Source organism: Lepidochelys kempii, chromosome 5 (assembly GCF_965140265.1).
Source record: "Lepidochelys kempii isolate rLepKem1 chromosome 5, rLepKem1.hap2, whole genome shotgun sequence".
NCBI classification, from domain to species: domain Eukaryota; kingdom Metazoa; phylum Chordata; order Testudines; family Cheloniidae; genus Lepidochelys; species Lepidochelys kempii.
In genome coordinates, this window is record NC_133260.1 from 77984048 (window position 1) to 78005255 (window position 21208).

Consider the following 21208-nt stretch of genomic DNA (forward strand, 5'->3'; position numbering starts at 1 on the left):
TCCAAATGCGGACTTAACTATGGTCTGTTTTTCATAAAAGTTTGATTTTACCATTGGGATGAAAATGCTTAGTCTTTTTTTAGACTGCATCTACTGTGGACAGATAAACCAGCATACCAATTCTGCAGTCTGTTGTATTGAACTACACCCATAAGATTAGGTCTTTAGTTGTGTTTTTTTTTTAAAGCAGAGTTAATCTACTTTTGTAGATAATGGCACCAGTATCTGTACAGCCACATTGCGTAGGATGTCATGCTATGTGTATTGTATCAAAGAACAAGCCTTTTTAGTGTGCTCTAAAAGGTTCAGACTAGGAAGTGACACTTTGTAGTATTTGCTGGGGAATTAGCAGACAATTCTGTACCTGCTAAAACTATTGCTAGTGCATGGAAAATATATAGGGTGGGGAAAGAACTCTTTTGAGTTTTGGAATAGGCTTTACTAAGTATTTCTGTCAGGGAAACCAATGTTATGATAAGACTGTTATCAATTTAAATTGAAAGTATGGTTTTACAAAACTTTAAGTTTGAATATAAACCTTAATATGAATAGAAATGTTTCCTTGTATTAAATTTCAGTGCAGTGGTGTTTTTAAAATTTTAAACACTTTTCTGAATTGTTGTAAATGACATCCACCCATGAACCCAAATGACATCATAGTAACCATAGAGTTAGAAGGAACTGCAAGGGTCATCTAGTGTAACCCTCTACCAAGATGCAGGATTTGTTGTGTCTAAAAACCTATCCACAACAGATGGCTTTTGAAAAGCCTCCTTTTGAAAAGCTTCTACAACATGATTTTAGAACACTAATGGAATGTTACTGAACCAGAAAAATGAAACTGATAAGAAAATTGAAGTTAAACTAAGTGGTAAATTTTTCATGGTCTAGGCTGAATGAAATTCCAAATGTAAACTATTCCGCTTTACTTGTCTAAAGATGTCTGTACTCCTCTTCCCACCCCCAACCGCATGTCAGCAAGTCTCAGAACCCAGGTCAACTGACTCGGGCTCATGCTATGGAACTAAAAATAGCAGTGTAGATGTTCCCACTTGGGTTGAAGCCAGGACTCTGAAACACACCCCTTTTCCAGGCTTCAGAGCCCCGGCTTTGACCTGAGTGGGAACATCTGGACTGCTATTTTTAGTTCCAGGGTGGCAGCAAGCCTCCACTTCCAGGCAGAGGAGATGATGGAGCCCTCAGACTCTCTGTTGAACATGTTGTCTCCATTGGTACTGGGTAGGGTGGCCTTGCCTCTCCATGAAGGGGTGGCTAAGATTTCAAATGCCCTGTGGCAAACACCGGCCTCCCTGGCCCCCATCTCTAAAAAGGCAGAACACAAGTACTTTGTAACCGCTAAGGGGCATGAGTACTTGTATACCCATCCGGCGCCCAACTCCCTGGTGGTCGATTCGGTCAACCACAGGGAACGGCAGGGTCAGCCAGCCCCGACCCCAAAGAACAAAGACTCTCCAAGACTAGACTCTTTCAGAAGGAAAGTTTATGAATCTTCGAGCTTCCCGTAACAAGTGGCAAACCATCAGGCTCTCCTGGGCTGGTACGAATTCAATCTGTGCGGCTCCCTGCCCAAGTTTGAGGACTCCCTCCAGGAGCGTGACAGGAAGGAGTTCAAGGCACTAGTGGAGGAAGGGGCAGCAGCCGCTGGGGCATCCCCTTGGATGCTGCGGACACAGCCCGCATGATCAGTGGCCTCCGCGGTGTCCATGAGACAGGCGTCATGGCTCCTGCTCTCTGGGCTGCCCAGAGAGGCGCAGTCTTCCATGCAGGATCTCCCATTTCATGGGAAAGCTCTGTTTGCAGAGGAAACAGATACAAGGCTGCATGGCATGAAGGACTCCCGCACGACCCTCCAGACTCTGGGCCTCTATATCTCAGCTCCGGCAAAACCTAAGTTCAAGCTGCAGCAGACTCCCACCCAGGCCGCCCTCCCGAAGTGCGAGGCTGCCCATAAGAAGCAGCGGGACTATAAGAGATGACCTCAGAGGCAGTCTCAGCCTGCTCCCCAGCCTGGGTCCTCCAAGGGCAAGCAGGTGGGGAAAAGGCATTTTTGACGGGACGCTTGGGGACACCCCACCAGTCCTCATCAGGGATCCACCCCCAACAAAGCTTCCCTTCTCCAACCGGTTGTGTGTTTTCCTCCCAGAATGGTTGTGGCTAACCTTGGACAGATGGGTCCTCAACACCATCTCCCAGGGTTACACCCTCCAATTTACTTCCTCTCTGCCCAACCACCCCCCGCCCCCATCTTCCTTGGGGGACCCTTCGCACAAAGCTCTGCTCGAGCAGGAGATGGGGCAGCTCCTAGGTCTAGAAGCGATAGAGGCCATCCCCGAGGCGTTCATGGGCAAGGGGTATTACTCCCATTATTTCCTTATCCCGAAGGCTAAAGGGGGGCTCAGGCCCATCCTGGACCTCCAACTTCTGAACCAGTACATGGTGAAGCTCAAGTTCCGCATGGTCTCTCTGGCCTCCATCATCCCCCTCCCTGGATCCTTGGGACTGGTACCCTGACCTCAATCTACAGGATGCGTACTTCCACATCCACATATTCGAGGGGCACAGGTGCTTCCTCCATTTCATGGTGGGGCAGAATCATTACCAATTCGTGGTCCTTCCGTATGGTCTGTCCACTGCTCCCAGGGTGTTGACAAAATGCATGTTGGTGGTAGCGGCCTACCTCAGACGGCGGGGGGTCCAGGTATTTCCCTATCTGGATGATTGGCTTGTCAAGGGCACCTCCCAGTTGCAGGTGAGGGATCATGTGGCGCTCCTCCTGTCCACATGCACCGCCTTGGGCCTGTTGGTAAACCACACCAAGTCCACGTTAGTCCCAGTCCAACGCATAGAGTTTATTGGGGCGCTCCTGGACGCAATGTTGGCCAGGGCCTTTCTCTCGCCAGACAGATTTGAGACCCTGAAAGGTCTAATCAACTTGGTCACAAGGTTCCCCGTGACAACAGTCAGGGTTTGCCTACAACTCTTGGGTCACATGTCAGCATGCATGTACGTGGTCCGTTACGAGACTCAGGATGAGGCCCCTCCAGCTCTGGTTGGCCTCTAAGTTCTCCTGGGCCACGGACAGGATGGACAAGGTCCTCACCGTGCCACACTCTGTGATCACCTCCCTACGGTGGTGGTCCACCCCAAACAACATGCTCCAAGGGGTCCCGTTCAGGGACAGGGCCCCGTCGTTGGAGCTGGTGTCGGACCTGGGTTGGGGGGCCCATGTGAGGAACTTTCAGACCCAAGGCCCATGATCAACTCAAGATCTGACCTTACATATAAACGTCAAGGAGCTCAGGGCGGTGCGGCTGGCATGTCTGGCCTTCCGCTCGCACCTGGAGGGCGGGGTACTCACGGACAACATGGTCTCAGTGTTCTATATCAACAGGCAAGGTGGCGCCCAATCCTCTGCTGCAAAGCGCTCAGGCTGTGGGACTTCTTTATAGCCTATGACATCCACCTGAAGGCCTTCCACCTACCGGGTGCCCGGAATGAGAGGGCAGGGACTTGAGCAGGGACTTTTCCTCGCAACACAAGTGGTCCCTCCACCCAGAAGTGGCCCACCAGCTCTTCTGAAGGCGGGGAACTCCCCAGGTGGACCTGTTCGCAACTTGGCAGCACTGGCGATGCCCCTGGTTCTCCTGGGGGGCCTGGGGAGGTGCACTATCTCTGATGCCTTTCTCCTGTCCTGGTCAGGTTGGCTTCTCTACACCTTTCCCCTGTTCCCTCTAATCAGCAGGGTCCTGGAGAAGATAAAGACGGACAAGGCCCAAGTCCTCCTGATTGCCCCAGTGTGGCCCAGGCAGCATTGGTACGGGACCCGCACAGGCCTGGCGGTAGCTCTGCCATGGCCTTTGCTGCTCCGCCCGGACCTGCTCTCTCAGGACCTGGGCTGCCTCCTCCATCCCAGCCTGGCGGCTCTTTACCTCGCGACGTGGCTGCTCATTGGTTAGGTGGAAAGGAAAGGATGTGCTCAGAGCAGGTTCAGCGCGTCGTCCTCGAAAGTAGACAGCCCTCCACTTGCCCCGCTTATTTGGTGAAGTGGTCCCAGTTTTCAAGGTAGGCGGCGGACCAGGATGTCTCCCCGGTGCTTGCCCCAATCCAGTTTATCCTTGATTACCTCCTCCACCTGAGGGCCCAGGGTCTGGCGCCCTCGTCAGTCAAGGTGCACCTGGCAGCCATATCGGCCTTCCATCCGCTAGTGCAAGGGCACATGGTATTTTCCCATGCAATGACTGGCCGGTTCCTTAAGGTTTTGGACTATCTTTTTCCATATTCTAGACCCTCGGTCCCACAGTGGGACCTGAACCTGGTGTTGGCTGGTCTCACAGAGCCCCCTTTTTAACTACTGGCCACATGCTCCTGGTCTCACCTCTCATGGAAGGTAGCCTTCCTGGTTGCAATCACGTTGGCCAGGCAAGTCTCGGAGCTCCGAGCCGCCGTACACGGTCTTTCGTAAAGACAAGGTCCAGCTCCACCCACACCCCGCATTCCTCCCGTAGGTGGTCTCTATCTACCACATGGGTCAGGACATTTTTCTACCGGTTCTCTGCTCCAAGCCTTACATGTCTAGTGAGGAGCGCCGTCTCCACACACTCGATTTGTGGCGGGCTCTGGCTTTCTACCTCGAGCGGACCAAGTCGTTCAGAAAGTCCTCGCAACTGTTCGTCGCCTCTGCTGAGCGTGCGAAGGGCTGACCGATTTCCACTGAGCAGCTTTGCAATCGGATCACTTCATGCATCCGTTCCTGTTATGAGCTGGCGGGTGTCCCCCCCCGCCACCTATTGTGAGGGCACACCCGACTTGGGCGCAGGCCTCGTTGGCTGCCTTTGTGGCCCACGTCCCTATCCAGGACATTTGTAGGGCCGCCATGAAGTCTTCGGTTCACATCTTCACCTTGCACTATGCGATCGACCCCCAAACCAGGGATGACGCCCGGTTTGGCAGGGCTGCCCTCCATCCTGGGAACTTGTGAACTCCTACCCACCTCCAACAGATATAGCTTGGAATCAGCTATTGTGGAATACACATGAGCAATCACTCAAAGAAAAGACAGTTACCTTTTCCGTAACTGATGATCTTCGAGATGTGTTGCTCATGTCTTTTCCACATCCCACCCTCCTTCCCCTCTGTCGGAGTTGTCTGGCAAGAAGGAACTGAGGGTGGGGGAGCGCGCAGCTCCCCTTATAACGCGCCAGGCAGGTGCCACTCCAGGAGTTGGGGGGCGGGACTCTCCCCCCTACGGGTACTGCTAGGGGAAAAACTTCCGGCACCAGTGCACATGGCGAGCATGCACACCTACTGTGGAATAGACATGAGCAACACACTCGAAGAACACCAGTTACAGAAAAGGTAACGGTCTTACATTGTAGGCCTGACTTGACATGAGTAATGAGGCCTCACCCATGTCCAATTTCTTGGGAGACTGGATTAGGGAAGTGAATGAATCAGCAAGCTAGGAACAGAATGTCTGTACTAGCTAAAATAAGGGGAAATACCCAGGAAACCATTTACAATGGACCATAAAACAGTAAATAAGATAGTCCTGGAACGTAAGATAAGGTCAGGGATAAGTTGTTCATAGACAGTGCATGCTGCATAGGGATTGTATAGTAAATGCATTGTAATGTTTTAATGTATATAAAGGCAGAGATTTGCTGTGTAATTTTGGATGTTGATATGCCCTATGCCCACCCTCTACCCTTAAGTCTGATCAACTCAGTGTAGCTTTGCTGTATTCCGAATAAAGGAGCCTGAGTGATGAGACTAGAGTCAAACTAAGTTCATAGAGAACCAAGTGGGGTTCCCTTGAGACTTCTTCCGACATGTTTTAGTACAATTAGCTTAAAATGGTCTTTTGTAGTTTCTGCTGTTCCATACCATCTGGCGTCCCACGGAGGGTTAGGGAGTGGATGTTTGTGGAAAAGAGGTGCATGGGCTCATGTGACTCTAGTCTCTACTGGCCCCCGCAGAAATATGGGGTGAGTGGACACCACCTTCTCCACTGGCTCCCTTGGAGTAAGGGCAGAGGCCTGCAACACCTCTGCTGCCACAATTTTTGTTGGCTTCTGCTGTCCTTTCCACCCACCTCTATGTATATGAGAGGAGGGGGAAGACTGCTCCTTCCTCTGGAATTTATGTTGTTCTTTCCTAGACTTCTATGATAGCTCATTTTAAATTGATTTGCAATTGTGATAGTTTTACCATAGTTATAAGGATTATACCATTAATTGCTTGTATAGATTCCCTTTGCAATGTACATTGTAGCTTTGTACTCCATTTAGTGTATTGCAGTTCCAAAAATAAGCAAAAATCCCCACTTAAAATACCTGGTTTTTTTCTAAATTGCTTCCCTAATTTTGCATAGGAGAAAAGCATTGTCTAGTGGACTGTGCGCGGAGTCAAACCTCCTAATTCTTAGCCCAGTGACTTACCGTGGGCACATCACTTAACCACTTTGTCTTAACCACTCTGTCCTAGTTTTCCCATCTGTGTAGTATTTGAAAAGTCATGTAAAACCGAATCATAGATTCTAGGGGTGAAAATACCTGTTAGATCATCCTGTCTGTCTACCTGCCAATGCAAGATTGTTTCCTATTGTACATTTACTAGTGTGTTTTCAATTTGGTTTTAAATGTGTCGACTTGTGATTGAGCTTCTTCCAGGGCCTCTGGGCGATGATTTTAGAAGTTAATAGATCTCACTGTCAAGGTTTTTCCTAACTTTCATATCAAATGTATTTTCCCTTTCTTAATTTCATCCCATTACTCTTGGTTATACTTTACTATGCTGCAGCTTACACTCATTAATTATTGAAAAGCACACGTTTTACACAACACTTAATGACTTAGATAAAACACATTCTATGCTTAGAAGAGCTAACAAGCTAAATAAGATGGACACAGGACAACATTGTGAGAGAAGAAAATGTGTGTGGATTATTAATGATAAAGGAGGAACTGCCTAGAAAGGTGAGTTTAAGGAGGGATTTCAGGAAGTAGCATGAGAATGGCTAGCAGATGAGGACAGGCAGACTAATTGTGGGGAGCAGCATGATAAAACGTACATAACTGAAAGTAGGGAAAAGTGACTAAGAGTGTAAAACAGAAGGACTGGAATGCTCATTGGAAGGTAAGCAGGGGGAAATGAGGACCCTCTCTCCTTAATGTTCACATTTTTCAGCTATTTATAGACTAGGTGTGCATATATAGCACTTAATCTTTGCGTGTAAATCAACTGGTCTAGACCACTAATTACTCTGGTTGTTATGAACTCATTCCCTAGAATTCTTCTGAGGTATCCATATTTGAACACAGTGTTACAGCACAGAAACAAGGGTCTATCTCCCTGCTCTGCATCACAATGCCTGCATATACAGCCCAAAGTTGCATTGATCTCCTTGCTGCCATATCACACTGCAAACACAGGACTAGTTTACTCTTCTTTGTCATGTTTAAGTTGCTTCCCAGCTTTCTGCCTATTTGAATATCTATTTTATGAATTATTTTCCTCAAACATTAGCATCACCAGTAACAAAGCAGGGCCTGGTGATAGGTAGCCCAAAGCCTAACTGGCAATTTCTTCCTTTACCAGTTTTATGAATGATTTGCATTATAATTTTTAAAACTATAGATATGTAGGAAGTCACTTGGTCCTCATGTAATCTAGTAATATGAACTGTTTTAAAATGGACATATGGCAAACAATCTATACTATAATTTATTTTCTTCAATACCCATAAAAAAAAACAAAAAAAACAAGCCAATATAAACTCTAAAATAGGTATTGAATATGTACAGTTGCTAAGATTAATAAGGATTTTAATATTCTTTTTAATACATGCATCCGTCCTAATTGTGGTCACAGTTAGTTTAAAATATACTTCTCTAAAGATGCCTGCTGTGTAGGGTTCTCCCTTCTGGCTTAAGAATCCTTCATAGATGATAGCTTCAGAGAAGTGGAATTACAGGTAAGTAATTTTTCCCTTTCAACCTCAATTACAGGGCTGTAATCAAATCTATATATTTACGCAGGAAAGAATTCAGAGTTTCTGGTAAATGGGCATTTCTAAACCTCCCATAGTCTATTTTAAGTGACAAATTCAGGCAATTGTGTTTCTAAAAATAAGATCTGATCCTGCAGACTGTACTCACTCAAAACTCCCACTGGCTTTAGTATAACCAGGTACTGTTGTGATGGTTATGAGATAAATAGATTAGGAAAAATCTGGTTTTAAATACGTACGGCAACATTTTGCAAGTAAATTCAGTAAAATTTTACCTGTAAGTGTTCATAAATATTGGTGTCTATGCCATCTTTGAAGAACTGATCCTATTCTCCTTTAAATTAGTAGGAGTAATCCAAGTTTACTAAACCTTTCCAAGATTTACCTTCATAAACATTATTATAAAGTACTGTTATTACACATGTCTAAGAAGAGTAAACATTTTTCTTCCACAGGAAATAAATCCGGATCAAGTAACCAAACTTGCTCTTGGAGGAGAGATTAATTTTGAGCAAGTCTGCAAAAAGGTATGACTTTTTTATCTTATAATCATTAGGACATGTGCAAGTGTGGGTATGTGTATGCATTTGCAAATACCAATCCACTAGGACGTGTGTGTATGTATGTAGAATTATGTGTGTATGAAGAATTAGTAGAGGAAGCAAAAGTGGATGGGAATCTGGGAGGCAGTGACCATGAGTTGGTTGAGTTCAGGATCCTGACACAGGGAAGAAAGGTAAGCAGCAGGATACGGACCCTGGACTTCAGGAAAGCAGACTTCGACTCCCTCAGGGAACAGATGGGTAGGATCCCCTGGGGGACTAACATGAAGGGGAAAGGAGTCCAGGAGAGCTGGCTGTATTTCAAGGAATCGCTGTTGAGGTTACAGGGACAAACCATCCCGATGTGTCGAAAGAATAGTAAATATGGCAGGCGACCAGCTTGGCTTAACAGTGAAATTCTAGCGGATCTTAAGCATAAAAAAGAAGCTTACAAGAAGTGGAAGGTTGGACATATGACCAGGGAAGAGTATAAAAATATTGCTCGGGCATGTAGGAATGAAATTAGGAGGGCCAAATCGCACCTGGAGCTGCAGCTAGCGAGAGATGTTAAGAGTAACAAGAAGGGTTTCTTCAGGTATATTGGCAACAAGAAGAAAGCCAAGGAAAGTGTGGGCCCCTTAATGAATGAGGGAGGCAACCTAGTGACAGGATTTGGAAAAAGCTAATGTACTCAATGCTTTTTTTGCCTCTGTCTTCACGAACAAGGTCAGCTCCCAGACTGCTGTGCTGGGCATCACAACATGGGGAATAGATAGCCAGCCCTCTGTGGAGAAAGAGGTGGTTAGGGACTATTTAGAAAAGCTGGATGTGCACAAGTCCATGGGGCCGGACGAGTTGCATCCGAGAGTGCTAAAGGAACTGGCAGCTGTGATTGCAGAGCCATTGGCCATTATCTTTGAAAACTCGTGGCGAACGGGGGAAGTCCCGGATGACTGGAAAAAGGCTAATGTAGTGCCAATCTTTAAAAAAGGGAAGAAGGAGGATCCTGGGAACTACAGGCCAGTGAGCCTCACTTCAGTCCCCGGAAAAATCATGGAGCAGGTCCTCAAAGAATCAATCCTGAAACACTTACATGAGAGGAAAGTGATCAGGAACAGTCAGCATGGATTCACCAAGGGAAGGTCATGCCTGACTAATCTAATCGCCTTCTATGATGAGATTACTGGTTCTGTGGATGAAGGGAAAGCAGTGGATGTATTGTTTCTTGACTTTAGCAAAGCTTTTGACACCGTCTCCCACAGTATTCTTGTCAGCAAGTTAAAGAAGTATGGGCTGGATGAATGCACTATAAGGTGGGTAGAAAGTTGGCTAGATTGTCGGGCTCAGCGGGTAGTGATCAATGGCTCCATGTCTAGTTGGCAGCCGGTGTCAAGTGGAGTGCCCCAGGGGTCGGTCCTGGGGCTGGTTTTGTTCAATATCTTCATAAATGATCTGGAGGATGGTGTGGATTGCACTCTCAGCAAATTTGCGGATGATACTAAACTGGGAGGAGTGGTAGATACGCTGGAGGGCAGGGATAGGATACAGAGGGACCTAGACAAATTGGAGGATTGGGCCAAAAGAAATCTGATGAGGTTCAGTAAGGATAAGTGCAGGACCCTGCACTTAGGACGGAAGAACCCAATGCACAGCTACAGACTAGGGACCGAATGGCTAGGCAGCAGTTCTGCGGAAAAGGACCTAGGGGTGACAGTGGACGAGAAGCTGGATATGAGTCAGCAGTGTGCCCTTGTTGCCAAGAAGGCCAATGGCATTTTGGGATGTATAAGTAGGGGCATAGCGAGCAGATCGAGGGACGTGATCGTCCCCCTCTATTCGACATTGGTGAGGCCTCATCTGGAGTACTGTGTCCAGTTTTGGGCCCCACACTACAAGAAGGATGTGGATAAATTGGAGAGAGTCCAGCGAAGGGCAACAAAAATGATTAGGGGTCTAGAACACATGACTTATGAGGAGAGGCTGAGGGAACTGGGATTATTTAGTCTGCGGAAGAGAAGAATGAGGGGGGATTTGATAGCTGCTTTCAACTACCTGCGAGGTGGTTCCAGAGAGGATGGTTCTAGACTATTCTCAGTGGTGGAAGAGGACAGGACAAGGAGTAATGGTCTCAAGTTGCAGTGGGGGAGGTTTAGGTTGGATATTAGGAAAAACTTTTTCACTAGGAGGGTGGTGAAACACTGGAATGCGTTACCTAGGGAGGTGGTGGTATCTCCTTCCTTAGAAGTTTTTAAGGTCAGGCTTGACAAAGCCCTGGCTGGGATGATTTAATTGGGGATGGGTCCTGCTTTTGAGCAGGGGGTTGGACTAGATGACCTACTGAGGTCCCTTCCAACCCTGATATTCTATGATTCTATGATTCTGTGTATTTTAAAAAGCAATTTAGCAGGAATGGCTTGTTAAGGCTGGTGAGGCTAATCCCCATCAATAGTAGGCAACCACATCATTGGCCTATATAACATCTATATCAGGGTGTCATGGCCTGCCTAATATATTTGTGACCCACATGACCTATTCGTGGACAATGTACATTTTCATTTTTTATAAAGTAAATTTCCATCCCATTTCGCTGCAGAGGGAAACGTCCAAATGTGAACAGGGTATAACTGATGTCATGGTGTCTGCAGACAGTCTGAAATAGTGACTGGCTGGTGAACTCCCTGTCCCCTATTAATCTCATTGGTGTATCACCTCGAAAGCCTGATAATAATAAATTATCAACATTAACTATTCCGTTGTTGATGTTTCTAGCAAATCCAAAGTATATGAGTAGTAATAGTTTGTTCTGTTGGGAAGGAAATTCAGAGGGCGGATGCACAGCCAAAATAATGGGAGAAAAATGGAGAAGGAAGAGAAACAAAGGGCAGGAATGACAGAGTCCTAAAGGGGAGAATATTTTGCCATTGAGTGATACTGAATGTTACAAGAAGGTACTGAATCAATAATAAATAGGTAAAATTTTGTTTTATATATTTATTTTTATGTAATTTTATATTACATTTTCTTTTGATCTCTGACATCAGTGTACTTTCCACTGAGGATCATGTGGAGTATGAAGTCTGGAATTTATATCTGAGGCTAACATGGAATTCAGTCATCTCCTCTGAATGGGCTTGACATCCCTGAGCATACTGTACTGCATGCAGGGTGTAGAGGAGTCTGATGCAGCTGAAGGTTCTTCAGCCCCAGAAGCAGGCCCACTGACAGTGTGGGGGGCAAAGGGGACAATTGCCCAGGGGCCCAGGCAATTTAAAAGGGCCTGGGGGCCACCTCTGGCAGTGCAGAGAAGTTAAGGCAGGCTTCCTGCCCGTCCTCACTCCACGATGCTCCAGGAAGTGGCTGGAACAGCCCTATGGCCCCTGGAGGGGGGGGGAGAGGCGGTCTCCACACTGTCCCGCCCCCCAACACTGACTCTGCAGCTCCCATTGACTGGGAACTGTGGCCAATGGGAGCTGCAGGGACAGAGCCTGTGGGCAGCAGCATGCAGAGACCCCCTGGGCCCCCACCTAGGAGCCACTGCCAGAGGGGTGTACCAGTGGCTTTCAGGAGCTGCCAGAGGTAAGCGCTGACCCCCTGGTCCCCTCCTGCACCCCAATCCCCTTCCCCAGCCTAGAACATTCACCCAAACTCCCTCCCAGAGCCCGCACTACTTCCTGCACCCCAACTCCCTGACCCAGCCTGGTGAAAGTGAGTGAGTGTGGGGGAGAGCGAGCGACAGAGGGAGGAGGAATGGAGTGAGCAGAGGGTGGGGTCTCGGAGAAGGGGCGACACAGGGGTGTGGCCTCAGGGAAGGGGCGGGGCAAGGGTCTTTGGGTTTGTGCAGTTAGACAGTTGGCAACCCTACTGGGCCAGTGTGTGGAAGCCCCGGCTATGCCGGAAAAGTGCACCCAGCACCACAGCCAACAGTTCACTGGGCACCAGCCCAAATGTCAGGCGGACCTCATCCGCGTGGGCGTGGCTTGTGCATGCGTGGGGGCCCATTGATGTTCTGCACTGGGGCCCAGAATTACTGTCGGTGGGCCCCCCTCCAGGAGTCTGTGCAGCACATGCAGAGGAGATTCCAAACTTCCACGGGGAAAAATCAGGTTAATCCTCAATTCAGAGAGCAAAATAGCAGCATCCTCCATAGGAGGGACTCAGCAGGTCTAGAGCAGCACTCCAGTAGGCATTCCTTTCTGTCTTCTCTACCATTCCTTCATGCTAGGCCTGGAAAAGAGGGTAAATGAAAGATTGGGTGATTGCCGGAAGGGAGTGAGTTGGAAGTGCCTGGCTGATTGCATGTTTTTGTATTTACATAAAGTAAGCTTTCTTTTTATCATTTAAAACAGACATGTTTATGAAGCTACCTATTTAGAATTATTCTAGGGATTATTATCATAAACCTTATCTGCTATTACGCTGCTGTGTTCTGTTTTGAAACTCCATGAAAGTCTTTATTTTAAACTTGCTCCTTTATTATGAATGCAGTTTCTTTGCTCACAAGAACAAGAGGGGTTCACATTTATGTTTTAACAGAATCAAACTCTGCAATTCCTTCTCCATACTATTTTCCCCTTATTTTTTAGATATTTCCTTTATTTTTGTATTTTTCTTTCTCTTTTAATCCCTAATAATGTTCTATAGGTGAGCTAAAGTACATAATGTATTGTTTACCTTTTCATTAACTTGAATATCAAAATATCTAAAACAAAACATCCTGTAGCTGTTTTCCTTTTCAGAATAGGTTTGTTTTCATTCGTAAAAAGCAATCTTTTTTTTTTTAAATTCATAGGGAATGATGAATATTAGTTTTGCATAGACATTTGTTGCTAATTCCTTCGACCTACTGAGATTTCATGATCTGTTACTAGCTCTTGTTGACAGGCATACATTTCTATTTGGAAAGAGTTTATGTATATTTCAAGTATTGACAGAAATTGCATACCATAAGTGTATAGAAAGTCACAAATTATAGTTCTATTATTTAGCTGTTTTGAGATTAGTCAACATTTTTATACCTGGTAGCCATTAGTATGGCAGATAAGAATATTAGATATTCAGTACATAAAGATTATTATTTATCTGTATTGTGATAGCACCTAGAGTCTCCAGGCCCCTAGTACTAGACCCTGTACAAACACAGAACAAAGAGACTGACCCTGCAGTAAAGAGCTTACAATGTTAATATAATGTAAGAACAACAGGTGGATACTTCATGTTTGTGGGTACATCTATGCTGAAAAATTTCTTAGCCATTTTTCAGTAGTGGTGCAACTCCATCAGTGGTACCGACAGAATAACCTCTAGTATAGACCCTGGATTAGGTGACAAAGTGATAAAAATGCCTCCGTCGGCTATAGTGGGGGGGGAGAGGCGGTCTCCACACTGACTTATATTTTTGGTTGCTCTGATGCAGCTGTGCCAGTACTGAAAAATGGGACATACATTTTCTAGCATTGACATTGTCCTTTAGGTGCTGATTATGTGCTGCGAAAAACTTATATCTGTCAGCCAAAGATAGGACTCTGAATAATACAGAAACCGGATCTATTGTGGAAGTAAGAACCATTTATACAAATAAACTTTTCTGACCACATTTTGCATTTTTAAAGTTCTTATTGAAGATGTGTCCAAACTGGGATGGCACTTTTACTTTATTAGGGCTTTCACAAGCAGGAAATCTGACCAAAGTCCAGGACTGTCGATTATATTTCTGTGGATTGAGATGAAAATAATAGTGCAACTAGAGAACTTTCTAACATTGGGGGTTCAAAAAAGGGTGTAGTTGGTTCAGTCCTTTATTTTAAATTCCAAACCTTAAAAAAATGTTCATGTCCAAGAACATGTACTTCGTTGCATTCTAGAGTTAAAGGAAAGAGATGAGTTAAACACAAGAGTTTCTTCCCCCTCTCATACTCCACAACTGATATTTGCATGAAGAAGCAGTAACTTTAGAATTTTAGTCATGAGGAGGGCAGAGGGCAACTCATATTTTTGTCATGGGCCTAAAATAGCATTTTGTGTATGAAAATAGAGGTGAAGCAGCAATGAAATTGTGGTTCCATTTTAGTGGCACTCATTGATGATCTTCTGCTGTCAGTGGATAGAGGGTCGATATCCATTCTCATCCTCCTGGATCTCTCTGTGGTATTCAGTGCTGTTGACCATGAGATATTGCTGTGTTACCGGAGAGAGGTGACAAGGATTCACATGACCAACATGTTCACGTTGCTTAATGTGCTACTGGAATACGCTAAAATGGTTTGAGTCATTTCTGGAGGGACGCACCCAATGACTATTGATGGGGAAACCCTACCTCCACTACTAGATTGCTCACTTGTAGAGTCCCCAAAAGGATCAGTTCTCTCTCTGGTCCTTTTCAAGTTCTGCCTGCAACCACTAGATGAACAGGTCAGATGACATGGACTCAAATGCCAGCGATATGTAAACGAGAGACTACTCTACACATCCTTCAATATATGTGACCATGTCACTACAATGAAGATGGCCCAGAGCTTGGATGAGATCAGCTCATGCATGAAGAACAGCTGGCTGAAGCTGAATCCAAGCATAAAAGCGATGGTACTGGTGGGAGAGGAAAGTATTTTGAAGAATTTGCATCCACGGTGCAGAATCCTTTAGTTGAAGGTTCACACCCACAATTGGTCAGTTCAGTGTGTAGTTTGAGTACCCTTGGATTCCTTATTAACATTAAACTCTCACATAGCATCCATAAGTTATTCATTCTGTCACCTCCAGTTGGCTAGGAAACTGTTACATTCTGGCAGATTATGGCCTGGGTTCTCTTACTCACGCCTTTGTCACCTCTTGTCTGGACTACAACAATGAGAAATATATGGGCATGAAGCCTTCAGCACTTAAGAAACTCCAACCTGTATAGAAGACTGCAATGCATCTGCTCAGCAACAATCACATCAGACCTGTCCACTCTCTATACTGGCTTCCCATCAAATATCAAATGAAGTTCAAGGTCTCAGTTCTTATCTTCAAGGTTCTTCATGGGCAGGACCCAGGATATTTAAAGGTCGCCTAAATCTCGGGGATGAAGATCATGGTCAATAACTATGCTGTCCTAGCACAACGAAACACTCTACAGCAAGGATAAAACTCAACTATGTGGGTTGCAGACCTTTTTGGGTGAAGCCCAAAAATATGGAATTAACTCCCCCAAGAACTAAGGACCTTCACCACTTTCCAGTCCAAGTACAAAGTGCATTTCTTTGGCTTTGGCTTCTCTAACATAACTACATAGCAACATGTAAAAACAAAGCAAAAAGCCCTATCAAAACAAGAAACTTCATTGCACATGTGTCTCACCCTATGTAGTCATGTTGCTTAGTACGTTACTGAAGGATACTCGGATATCATGGCAATAATCGTGGCATAAAAACCTATATAGAACAGAATACACTGAAAGAATAATTTCACATATATCCTCTAATATTTAATAGCAAAGGCCTTAGGCAAGCTCTAGAAAGGCATGTGGTGTTAGTTGCCTCTACTGTCTAAAAAAAGATTTTGTTTCTTGCTGGTATAAAGAGCTATAGCGCCTAGTTCCCTAAGGCCTTGTCATGCAGAATTATGATATTGATCTTTCCTCAGAACAAAGCTTCTGAAATGGAATATAGATTTAGTCTTTTTAGGAAGAAAAGAATCAGACTGTTAGATGTGTCAGAAGATTGGTAATGGAATGTAGTTCTTCTCATATATAGGGTGCCAGTTTGAACCATTAACTAACTAGAAACAAAAACAACTTACAGGTGTTGGGAAAGACCAGAGGATTTTTCTATTGTGAAAAGACACATCTGCAGTAACTCCAAATTCCTTTTTCCATATAACTGTATATACACCACATTCTCTGGTCTGGAGACCGACTGATAGGCAGTAGCAAGCAGTCTACCCAGAAAAGAGAGGAGGAAGAGCAGAATAATAAAAGTTTGAGAGAATGGCAGACTGTAGGACCCATCAGTTAAATGCAGCATCTGAGTTCTGTGCACTGAGAAATAAGACATCCAGTCGTTTTATAGGTTTTTCAAATTGCTGATCTAGCCCACCTGGGAATGGTTTTCTTAAATGTTTTACCATCTTGTTTCTTTTCATAGCATACAAGATAAACAAGGCATCTGATTTCCTGAAGGGCTTAGTTCTACTTATGTATACATTGATCACTCTCCAGACATCAAGCCTGTCCTGTCTGATCTCCTGAAACTTGGAACAGAATAATGGAAAAGTGATGGCATGGCGAAGTTGGAGAAACCATTTTAGGCAGGAACTCGAGCAGGTTTAAGTACCGCTTTGTCCAAGAAAATTGCAGAAGAGGCTTTTTTAATACACAGTGCATTTTAATTCATTGATCCTTCTGGTGTAAGTGATGGTAATCAAAAAGGCAATTTTAATTGCAAGGAAAAGCAAAGCTGAGGGAGACATAATCTCAAAAGATCTATCAGTTGTTTCAGGACCAAGTTAGGTTTCCAACTTGCAACTGGGGGGCAAAGTATTGCTTTGAAGAATTTAAAAACTTAAGGTTGACTTTCTTTACCTATATTGTAAAGGATTCCCAGCCTTCCAGCAGTGACGTGGACTAGTAACATAACCAAATATCCTATTAGCTTTTGTAACTGTGACTGCACAAGATACCAACATCTTTTAAAAGATCTTGCAAGTTTGGGGCACATAATCGTGTTAGAATTAACACTGTGGCAAAAAAATCTTATTTATCAAACTGCACTTAATGTTCTCAGCTGCCCAATCACATATCCGTTCAGAGTTTCTCCCAGTCTCCATGATTTCCTTTTATGAACTGGATCAGTTTTGTATCAACAAATTTCCAAAATTAACATCCGCTTCCTCTTCCCAATCACAGACATATTACACAAATAAAACTGCTGCTACTACAGACTGCTAGCAACCCACTGTTAATTTCTTTCAATTCCAAGGCATCATCTTCCTATACATGGAATTCCGAATATTTTTTTATTAGAAGATCTAGAAGAATAGTATGCTTCACATTGTAATCTGTATTTAGGAAGGAGTCCCAAATTCTTTATTGTTTTCAGTCTCAGTAGTAGTTTTCACTGGGAAAAGAAAAGGAGAGCATAATAATGTAGATGTTTAGTATTTCAATGCTTGGACTTTTGTGCTACTTTCTAACTCAATTAGAGATTCCTTGTTGCCAACTGATAAATTTTGGGGGGAGAGAGAACTAGACAATGTAATGTTCCTAGACCTCATGGTGTTCATGAAATGAAGACACTTGAACATGAATACAACCTTGTAAATTCATTACTATTCATCATATAGTAAAAAGAAGAAAACTTAGCAAGATAGTGACACAAACAATTCAGACTATTTTTACTTAAGCATATCAGATCCCTAACCAGAATTTTTACTTGGCAGCAAGGAGGAGGATCTCTTAACGTGTTTTCTCATAATTTCCCAGTATCCATAATGAGGAAGACAGCAACAAATATACTTACTATATCCAATAGAAAACATCTTCCACTTTGGATGTAAATATCTGACAGTCCCATGTTATAACTATTTTTAAAAAAATAGGAAATTTCATCACACAATTTTCAGATGAAGTTGAGATTTCAGGCACACATCAGCATTTTGAATGTATACTGCTGTCAAGGTCCCTTCCCCACTCTGAACTCTAGGGTACAGATGTGTGGATCTGCATGAAAAACCCCCTAAGCTTATTTTTACCAGCTTAGGTTAAAACTTCCCCAAGGTACAAACTATTTTACCTTTTGTCCCTGGATCTTATTGCTGCCACCACCAAGCGTTTTAAACAAAGAACAGGGAAAGAGACAACTTGGAAACATCTTTCCCCCCCAAAAAACCCCAGGCCCTACACCCCCTTTCCTGGGGAAGGCTTGATAAAAATCCTCACCAATTTGCATAGGTGAACACAGACCCAAACCCTTGGATCTTAAGAACAATGAAAAAGCAACCAGGTTCTTAAAAATCATTTTAATTAAAGAAAAAGTAAAAGAATGACCTCCGTAAAATCAGGATGGTAAATACCTTACAGGGTAATCGGATTCAAAACATAGAGAATCCCTCTAGGCAAAACTTTAAGTTACAAAAAGACACAAAAACAGGAATATACATTCCATCCAGCACAACTTATTTTATCAGCCATTTAAACAAAACAGAATCTAACACATATCTAACTAGATTGCTTGTTAACTCTTTACAGGAGTTCTGACCTGCATTCCTTCTCTGATTCCTGCAAAAGCAACACAGACTCAGAGAACCCTTTGTTTTCCCCCCTCCAGCTTTGAAAGTATCCTGTCTCCTCATTGGTCATTTTGGTCAGGTGCCAGCGAGATTGTCTTAGCTTCTTAACCCTTTACAGGTGAAAGGGTTTTTCCTCTGGCCAGGAGGGATTTAAAGGTGTTTACCCTTCCCTTTATATTTATGACAACTGCCTTTTAAGAAGAATGTTTAAGTTTTTAAAAATAACCTTCAATGGCAAGGTTGCATTTTGCAAACAAAGCACGTAAACTACTGGTAACTTGGCTAATGATGCCATAACAAAATCAACTTCATGTTTCCTTATCAAACAATAACTAACAGTTCTACTTTATCATTGACTATAAATACTAGAATACCTCAGTCTTAAATTATTCTTATGCTGCTTTATGGTCTTCCTTACTGTCCTGTATGGTACACACAAAGCATTTTTACAAATTCTTGGTGAAAAAGAGAGCCTTCTAAAGGCAGTTGTTTCACAATCCTCCTTAAGGATGGTAGTGGCAGCAGGCATCTCCGAGGCAGGGTGAGTTTGAATGTCTTTTAAGAAGCACAACATTAACTGCATTTCCTAGTTTTCTGAAATTTGAGGGGTTTTTCTTTTTTTTTTTTTTTTAAACCTTCCTACTAAATACATGTCTTATTCGTAACTTCATTTTAACAAGTATTTTGTGATGGAAAATGTATATAACAAAAACAGTACACTTCCTGCGTGAGTGTATTCTCTTTGTATGTGAGAGATTTGTGTGTATGTGAGAAAAGTCACAAAGGCTTGATCCAAAGCCTGCTAAAGACCGTGAGAGTCTTTCCATTGACTTCAGAGGGCTTTAGAACAGGCACAGAATCATTGCAGTTTTCATTTTGTTCACAAATAAAGTCTATTAGCTACAGAAAACATTCCTGCAATGATCGGTTCCTATTAGTGATATTAAAACTTCTGGTTTTATTGTTAGTGCCTTTAAAAGCAGCATAACCAGATAATTACTTGTGGATTTTTAACATTCTTTGCTTATAAAAAAGTTCTGTTCACAACCATAGAGAAATAACTACTGTATGCAGTCCTCTCTCTTTGTTGGTTTAATATTATTAATGTGCTGTTCAATCTATTTAGTCTTTTGTATTTTGTGTAATATGCTTGTCATTGATGTCTTGCTCTTATGTTTAGTTATAGGCAAAGTGTTCTCACCCAAAATTTGCCATTTAAAAATAATCTGACTCAGTCATTGCAATTCTGTCAATAAATATCTAGTGGTTGTTTGGCAAAAGGAATTTTGCTGTTATTCCAATGCCAAGAAATTTGAAACAAAAAGCAGCTGCTGTTTTTGTGGGACCCATCAAAAATGTTATTCTGCTTCTTATGGTGTAAATTGTGGCCTCATGTAAATGTAAAACTCTAGATGAAGTAATGGAAATTCTACAAGGACATTCAGTGCAGAATTTGATTCAAAGTATATTTCTGATATGAAGCTGTACCTTTAATACTCATCCTTCTGTGCTTTAATAGTGTGTGTATATTTGTAACAGCTACTAGAAGTTCTGTCACCAACATATTTAATGTAGCAGGGAGTATTTCCAGTTATTCCCCAGCAGCAGTAGTGATTATCCTATTTATTTTTGCTCCAAAGATGAATACGCTGCCTTCTGCATCAATCCCCTTTCTTTACCATCTTAGGATATATAAAGCCATGTCCAGGCTCTCAGTTTATAGCAGCATATTTATGCTGAAAGTACTGAAAGGGAAATAATACTTTCATGGAAGTGCTTTTCTTTCCCCATTATATTAGATGTGTTATACAGGGTGCAATAAGGAACTGTCAGGATCCCTTTAATGGAAATCTATTCAGTGATAAGGTGTGCCTCAACTTTACATTATATCTACATATTCAAAACCCTTGCGGAACAATGTGCATTAATTCACTAAATAACATGGTTTCTTTTAGTACAGACACAAAATAACTGAAGATATACAGGAATCACCACTATAGGGTTGGCAGTTTTGTTCATTCATTTGTTTTTGTTAAAATCTGCTTGAAATGGAAATGACTCTGGGTGTATAAAACCATAGTTCCCTGAGAATTTTCCAGGGCAAACAAGAAATGTTAACTTCAAACAAGGATGGCTGTGGCTTTCATAAGACCATTGAAGATGTGAAGAATGTTGCACTAAGGTGTAAAAACTGTCTGTCTGTGACCAACTCTTCATGACAGCTCATTGCCTTCAAAACTGGATCATTTAAACTGAACTTAGAGATACTTAATGCCTGTCTACATAATTTTTTTTCCTGCTTTAACTATATTCATTTAGAAACTGATTTGTTAAAGTGGTACAAATCATTTGGAACTGTACTGGTATAAAGATG

The 21208-nt window shown here is 43.4% G+C and overlaps 1 protein-coding gene across 7 annotated transcripts in view; it reads left to right on the plus strand.

The window, feature by feature from the left end:
* SRFBP1 (serum response factor binding protein 1) overlaps positions 1-21208 on the plus strand; it is a 129112-nt gene that overhangs the window by 83589 nt on the left and 24315 nt on the right. For 6 of the 7 annotated variants that reach the window (XM_073344802.1, XM_073344806.1, XM_073344805.1 and 3 more), the window contains one exon: positions 8485-8556. The exons of the other annotated variant lie outside the window; for it this stretch is intronic. In XM_073344802.1, coding sequence (XP_073200903.1) covers positions 8485-8556 — 72 coding nt within the window. The remainder of the gene's footprint in view (positions 1-8484; positions 8557-21208) is intronic. 7 annotated transcript variants of the gene reach the window in all.